Source organism: Montipora capricornis, chromosome 4 (genome assembly GCF_036669925.1).
Source record: "Montipora capricornis isolate CH-2021 chromosome 4, ASM3666992v2, whole genome shotgun sequence".
Taxonomy (NCBI): Eukaryota; Metazoa; Cnidaria; class Anthozoa; order Scleractinia; family Acroporidae; genus Montipora; species Montipora capricornis.
Window position 1 is genome coordinate 38,802,230 of NC_090886.1, and position 8,233 is coordinate 38,810,462.

General features: G+C 39.4%; 1 protein-coding gene across 1 annotated transcript in view; it reads left to right on the top strand.

The window, feature by feature from the left end:
• Positions 1–477: 477 nt before the first annotated feature.
• LOC138046661 (zinc finger protein 208-like) overlaps positions 478–8,233 on the top strand; it is a 74,540-nt gene continuing 66,784 nt past the window's right edge. Inside the window, exon 1 of the mRNA XM_068893263.1 lies at positions 478–2,618. Within this exon, the coding sequence (XP_068749364.1) occupies positions 478–2,618 (2,141 nt within the window). The remainder of the gene's footprint in view (positions 2,619–8,233) is intronic.

An 8,233-nucleotide genomic window follows, 5' to 3' on the forward strand; every position in this document is an offset into this window, starting at 1 on the left:
CCTCCATATTTAGTGGTGCCCCTCAAGGGGTTTTCCTCGACGGGTGCTATTTTCCTTCTTTTTATTTTCGTGTAATGCTCAGTTCAATGCTTTTAAATGCCGTTAATATCTCCCCATCTTTATTTTGTATCTTTAACTGCTAATATCTTCTGTTAACCCTAATTTTAGTAAGAAATTTTATTTTCTTCTGGTCACTTGCGCTATATATATGTTGCTAGAACTTGTTAGTTGTCGCACACCTCACTAATAATAATATTAACAATAATATAATAATGTTATTGTATTTACTTCCTTATAACTGTTTTGTATTAAGAATTATTTGATTTTATTTTTATTAACGTCCTTTTTGTTTTCTGACTTAACAGATGACCAATGACTTCCCCTTCACTTGACTTAGCTGTCGGGTGGATGTTGTTGATGAAAATAACTTTTTTTCTTCTGTATTTTAGTGCTAAGTGAGACCATAATTCGTAAAACATGTCCAGATCAGTTAAGCTAAGCAATTGTCATTCGGTCAATAATGGTTCTTGGTCTAAACAGAGAAGGTGTCTCAACAAAGAACAAAGTGTTACCGGACACAAAGAAGTCCGTCCTGGAGAAAAGCTTCATAAATGCGAGAAGTCTAGCGAGCGTTTTAGTGAAAAAGGGAATTTAAAAAGACGCGGCCGAATACATACCGCCGAAAAACCCTATCAATGCAAACAGTTTGGCAAGTGTTTTAGCCAAGCAGGTGATGGAAGGACACATGAAAGAGTCCATACAGGGGAGAAGGATTATAAATGCAAACAATGTGGCAAGTGTTTTGGCCAAGCAGGACATTTAAGGACACATGAAAGAGTCCATACAGGGGAGAAGCCTTATAAATGCAAACAATGTGGCAAGTGTTTTAGCCTAGCAGGATATTTAAGGATACACGAAAGAGTCCACACAGGAGAGAAGCCTTATAAATGCAAACAATGCGGCAAGTGTTTTAGTCAAACTCAACATTTAAGGACACATGAAAGAGTCCATACCGGGGAGAAAGCTTATAAGTGCAAACAATGTGGCAAGTGTTTTAGCCAAGCAGGATATTTAAGGACACATGAAAGAGTCCATACAGGAGAGAAGCCTTATAAATGCAAACAATGCGGCAAGTGTTTTAGTCAAACTCAACATTTAAGGACACATGAAAGAGTCCATACAGGGGAGAAGCCTTATAAATGCAAACAATGTGGCAAGAGTTTTAGCGAAGCAGGAAGTTTAAGGAGGCATAAAAGAGTCCATACTGGAGAGAAGCCTTATAAATGCGAACAATGTGGCAAGTGTTATAGCCAAACTCAACATTTAAGGACACATGAAAGAGTCCATACAGGGGAGAAACCTTATAAATGCGAACAATGTGGCAAGTGTTATAGCCAAACTCAACATTTAAGGACACATGAAAGAGTCCATACAGGGGAGAAACCTTATAAATGCAAACAATGTGGCAAGTGTTTTAGCGGAGCAGGATATTTAAGGACACATGAAAGAGTCCACACAGGAGAGAAGCCCTATAAATGCAAACAATGTGGCAAGTGTTTTAGCCAAGCAGGAAATTTGAGGACACACGAAAGAAGAGTTCATACAGGGGAGAAGCCGTATAAATGCAAACAATGTGGCAAGAGTTTTAGTGAAGCAGGAAGTTTAAGGCATAAAAGAGTCCATACAGGAGAGAAGCCTTATAAATGCAAACAATGTGGCAAGAGTTTTAGCGAAGCAGGAAGTTTAAGGAGGCATAAAAGAGTCCATACTGGAGAGAAGCCTTATAAATGCGAACAATGTGGCAAGTGTTATAGCCAAACTCAACATTTAAGGACACATGAAAGAGTCCATACTGGAGAGAAGCCTTATAAATGCGAACAATGTGGCAAGTGTTATAGCCAAACTCAACATTTAAGGACACATGAAAGAGTCCATACAGGGGAGAAACCTTATAAATGCAAACAATGTGGCAAGTGTTTTAGCGGAGCAGGATATTTAAGGACACATGAAAGAGTCCACACAGGAGAGAAGCCCTATAAATGCAAACAATGTGGCAAGTGTTTTAGCCAAGCAGGAAATTTGAAGAAACACCAAAGAGTTCATTCTAGAGAGAAGCCTTATGAATGCAAACAATGTGGCAAGAGTTTTAGTGAAGCAGGAAGTTTAAGGAGACACGAAAAAGTCCATACTGGAGAGAAGCCTTATAAATGCAAACAATGTGGCAAGTGTTTTAGCGAAGCAGGAAGTTTAAGGAGGCATGAAAGATTCCATACTGGAGAGCAGCTTTATAAATGCAAACAATGTGGCAAGTGTTTTAGCGGAGCAGGATATTTAAGGACACATGAAAGAGTCCACACAGGAGAGAAGCCCTATAAATGCAAACAATGTGGCAAGTGTTTTAGCCAAACTCAACATTTAAGGACACATGAAAGAATCCATATTGGAGAGAAGCCCTATCAATGTAAACAATGTGGCAAGTGCTTTAGCCGTTCAGGAAATTTGAGGACACACGAAAGATGGCATGCTGGAAAAAAGCCTTATCAATGCAAGCAATGTGGCAAGTGTTTTAGGGAAGCAGGAAATTTAAAGAAACATGAAAGAGTCCATACTGGAGAAAAGCGTAATAAACGAAAGCCAATACGAAAGTCTTTTCGCAACACAAGTGTCAAAAAACATCAAAAAGCAGGAAAACGTTCTGCAACTGCAAAGGAACACGAAGTAGATGTTCATCTCCCCTGCACTGTGAAAGAACATAGTTCAAACCAGAGTGTAAAACACAGCTGCTGGCTTTGCCAGGAGGAGTTGAGCAGCAAGGAGCTTCTTCTTGCACATTACCAAAATCATATCACGTTTGAGGAGCCGTCAACCTGAACTAGAGGGTTTTTTGCCTAATTTTGTTTTATAATGGTTAGATAACCATCTTACACTGCAGGAAAATATAAACAAAACTTGCAGAACTGCATACCTCCACATTCATAATATAAGACATATTCGGAAATATTTAACTAAAGACGTAACTGAAAAACTTGTCCATGCTTTTGTGATTGGAAGAATCAACTATTGCAATAGTATTCTGTATGGGCTGCCTGAGGTACATGTAAACAAATTACAGCGCGTTCAGAACTCGGCAGTGAGGTTGATAACATATACACCACGGACCGGACCTAGGACGTACCTATCATATAACTCCAGTACTTAAAACATTTCAGTGGCTTCTCGTCAAATATAGAGTACTATTCAAGATAGCCATACTTACTTTCAAATTAATTTATGGACAATCATCACCAGAGTATTTAAAAGAACTTATAAACATTAGATCTAACACTCAATATAACCTTCCCTCCAACAATGGACTGTTTCTAACTTTCCCAACAATTAAGACAAGGAAAACAGGAGATCGGGCATTCTGTGTAGCAGCCCCGACAGTATGGAACACTTTACCAAAGAGTATTCGTAAGGAACAAGATTTTAAGAAATTTAAATCTCTGTTCAAAACAGCTCATAATTGACTTTTACTTTCATTTTAATTTTAATTTCTTTTATTATACTAGTTAGCATAATTATTTGTATATATTCTTACATTTGTATTTATTCTTGTAATCATATTCTTAAGATCATTGTTGTATTTTATTTTTTATATTTTCTATCGTTGTAAATTTAGCGCATAAGATTATAGTCATATAGAGTTATGCGCTCTATAAGTATTAAAGATTATTATTATTATTATGATTATTATTATTATTATTATTATAACTCAATGACGATAATCCTTCCTTATTTGTAACTTTATACAAAATAATCTTCTAGACGTACATCGTTAGATTTCGTTGGATGTTGCTTCCTTGTCGAAAACGATCAGATTTTTTAGGCCACATTGAAAATTGAACAATTTTGTTCATCTAAACAAAGTGTATTTTGCGTTGCACTCGGTCAAACGATGAGCAGTGTACATTTATTTCTGGATAAAATAATCTTTCAATGATTTTTTTCCTATAAAACACCCTTTTTCGACGAGCGGGTGTCTTTGATCACAGGGAGCTCAAAATCATGATAATTGTAATGGCGATGATGGACCGTCACATTAGTTGTGTTGTATTTTTCCTTGTTGTTGTCTACAATTAAATCTAGTTCATTCAGAGTTCAGCCACTTTGCTAGTCCAATTAACTGTGGATTTTGGATCAAATTAATATACAGTTGACTTGATAAAGATGTTTTGGGTGATCTTTTCTTAATAAAAACCAGTTTCCCGTCCATTGCTTGAAATGATGTTCTATCTGAAACGCAAAACTTAAAAATGAAAAAAAAAAACACCATGCGGACTGTACAGGGAAGACACTTTCACACGGTTTGACACATTTGTTCTTTTTTAAAGATCGCTCATTAGCCTTTACTTGTACCTGTATTACGTATCAAGTTTTTCAACCCCAAACTCGAAATCTTACCCTAGTTAATAATTCGTCTTCAGCTTTTTTTTTATATTTCCGCCAAGGCTTTCTTCGTGCATTCTTTGGAGTACAAGAACAAACGAAGAGAAAAAATGCATGAAACCACAGGCAGCCCAAGCTCGGTGTATGTGTGTCTGTGCTGTTCTTTATTTAAAATAAGAAATAGCTTACCTTGCCTCAGTCTTGTGTTTCTTTGTCTCTGGTGCAGTTTCTGGGTCGATTAAAAGCGATTTAGGTGGTTTTTGTTTTCTCGTCTTTTTTATTCTTTCCAAAAGGTTGGGCACTGAGACAAAGCCGCCGAACGGAATCATCGAAGGAAAAGGGCCATAAAAATTCCACGTAGTTCACGGGCGATACCGAAACCCGCGTTACCGAACCGTTGGAAGAACGCTTAGCCACCCGCGATTGGTCAATAGGCACAGTGGTGACCAATCGTGAGTCTTAGGCTTAGTCTTCCAACGGTTCGGTAACGGGGGTTTCGAATAAAGCCGAATTCTATGGCTTTCGAAGCAAATGTTTGCAGAGTTTGGCGGCCCTTGATTCCTTCTCAGATAAATAAAACAAAGAAAAATTGTCTGTGTCCCCCACAAGCTGAGGCTACTGTTCTGATTTATGGACAGCAGGTGAGATCTTAAAAGTGACCTCGGATCTCAAGCAATATCACTTTGCGCCTTTTTTTAGTCCTAATTCTCTTTAGTCCCGATTCCGCTTCCACTATGGGTAAAATGTCCAATAACTGGATAGGTGAGACTGCATTGATGGGGCGATGGTGTGTGAAAGCTGTAAAACGATTCATTCTTGCATGCTCTCGTTGTCCTCAAAAGCCTTAGGATTTGGAAACTCAACCAGCCCTTTTTATAAGAGTACAGCAAAAATGTCCTTAAAAGCGTTCCTCAAGTGCCACATAATTATTTTCAACATTTAACCAATTATCTTGTTTTGAGACATTGTCGTTCAAAAGTTAGGGTTTGGTTTTTACAAGCGACGCAAGCATAAGCGCAACCAACATACTCATGCAAACTTAGTCGAGTCTTGATAATTGCTACTTGTTATTACGGCGAAAGACACCAATTATCATCAAGTGTGCTGTTAGAGCTTTTGCTTGCGTCGCTAGTAGAACCCATTCCTATCTGGGGAGCGGCCGGAACGCCACAAAACAAGTGTCATGAAGGTCAGACGTAGTAATTTATGTACTCGGAACCTCTTAGTTATTCTGCTCATATTTGGATTGCTCGCTCGAGTAAATATTGGACTTGCATCTAAACCAGTGGGAGACTCAAATTTCGTGGCAAGGCCAGCAATGAAATGATTGTGGTCAGCACCATCTTAATAGTCAAATATTGCACACCGTGAATGGTAGCCTGCGTAGCAGGAGGGTTAACTTTGAAGTGATGGTTTTGAATATGGCCGCGCGAAAACCAGGACCGAAGTAAAACGAGAACGTGAGGGGGGAGTGGAAGAGAGAAGGAGTGAGAAACCGCCTGCAATCAACCCCTCGACATTTTCAAATCCTCCGTTGGCCCACGGACGGAGAAAATATCGATCCTTATTGGCTGATAAAGTGTCACAAAAAACAGTCAAATGTTTTTGCTCCCTTTCATAAAAGTGTAAAGACAAAACGGAGCAGAAAGAGCCGACAAACTGTTTTCAGACAATTTGGAAACTTCCTTGCGGTAGCTTGGGTTTTCTGGTGTTCTTAAATAAGAGAACGTAAAACCACTTATAAATGGAGGTGATATTTTGGCGGTCCTTCCCAAGGTATTTGGCAAAAGCTTCATATTTCAGCTTTTTACAACCGGCGAAATGTGTTCTGCATTAGTAATCACACCTTTGAGAAGTATCATCGGTGACCAGATTGAAGAAGCTGAATGATGAGGGTTCACTGACGAATGGCGGCTGCCAGATGTATTCATTGGGAAGCTCCAGCTAGTTCTGGCATCGGCAGAAGATGCGCTGGACAAGGGTAGTAGCCAAAACGCGGGACCAAGGTGGGGCCGCGGTGTCTTTTTCTCCCAAATTTTTTGTTCCGCTGTTTGTTGTTCAAGTCTCCTGTACAGTTATATGCGAATGTTCCGTTTCTTTCCTTTACTTATAATCCAACTTGGGTTTGAGAATATCGGAGTATCGCAGTTTGTTTTTGGACATTAAGAGAATTTCTGCCTGAAGCTGGAGTTTGTGTGCGGCATATAAGCATCATGCTACGCTAATGGTCACGTGACTAATAAAAGAAAACTTTAAATTTGTCGACGTGCCACACAATTTGGGTATTTAATGAGTGGTTTGATAATTTGTATTCGCTTTTGCATCCAGCAAAGCGTGGTTTTCTTTTATTTTGAAAAATGTTCTTTCTAAAGAGATATGATTTGAAAATATCAATGCTTAGCTATATTTTGTATTTGGGTGTGAAACGTGCCATATAAAAAACATAATTCAATTTAAAGACCGCCCGAAATTTACCTTTTTCTCAAACCGGAAGTTAGTTCGTTTACGCATGCGCAGTTGATCTGCGAACGAGTGCGAGGAAGGGCGAGGAAAAACCTTCGATGCAAACAACAGTTCGTGTGGCAATTTTGTGAGTGGGTTTTCTGGTCAGCTCACGATATGATGACGTCAGTCACCGGAAGTAATATTTCACTTCCTTATAAACGCGCGAAAAATCCGTCTGTGGTCTCTTAAGAGTCACAGTTCCAAGATGGTCGTCACGCAGTTACGCAATGTTCTCATTTGAATGAAGGGGTAGTTTCTAAAGAAACTGTGGTGCTGCATCGGTGGGGAAGTAATATACAAAAATTTGGTTTTATCAACGGAGTTGATAATGTAAATTGGCCACCGTACAGAGATTGGCCACCGTACAGAGATTCGCTCGTCAGATTCGCTCTGACGAAGGGCTAACGCTCGAAACGTCAGCTTTTAGAATCTCTGTACGGTGGCCAATTTACATTATCAACTCCGTTGATAAAACCAAATTTTTGTATAATGTTCTCATTTGCTTGTTTGTTCGTGTTGCTGTCAATGTTTACTTCAAATGGTTTGTAGTGAAGTCAAACTCACGCAGGAACTTGCTATCCATTTTTATTCGGACGTCAAGGGATCGGGTTTACAATTGTTTAGCAAGATCAGAATCAAATTTTATGATAAAAAGCACAGAATTTTGCGAAGAACGTTTCGTGACTGCATGACGACCAGCGTCGAACTGTGACTCTGTTTTGTTTCGTTTTGATTGCATTGCGGAGAAGGTTTACTCGAAGTAAACATCAAAACGTGATTGTAAAATGTGAAGCTCAGAGAGTCTTCATTGTTTCTGGGAGTTAGCGCATATTCCCCGTAAAAACTGCAATTTCATTATTTCTGCCGGAAATTATGTTAATTTCGAAAAGCAAACCGAGATGTCCCTAAGAGCTTTCGTAGCTTCCGTTTTCCGCGGACCGGTGGCTCAGTTGGTTGAACACCGGGTTGCCATGCGGGAGGTCGTGAGTTGGACTCCGACGGGACCAACACTCAGGGTCTTAAAGTAACTGAGGAGAAAGTGATGCGTTTGTAATTACACCCGCAAATGGTTAGAATTTCAAGTCTTCTCGGATAAGGACTGTAAACCGTAGGCCCCGTCTCACAAATATCTTGCATGTTTATGAATTATCTTTGGAACGTTAAAGTAAAGATCCCACACACTATTCGAGAACAGTAGGGGATGAAGTTCCCGGTGTTGTGGCTGTCCTCTGTGAGTGTGTTATTTCCAGCAGAAGTGGCCGGCTTGGCGTAATGTCTCTAAAAAGGTTTGAAGGACAGA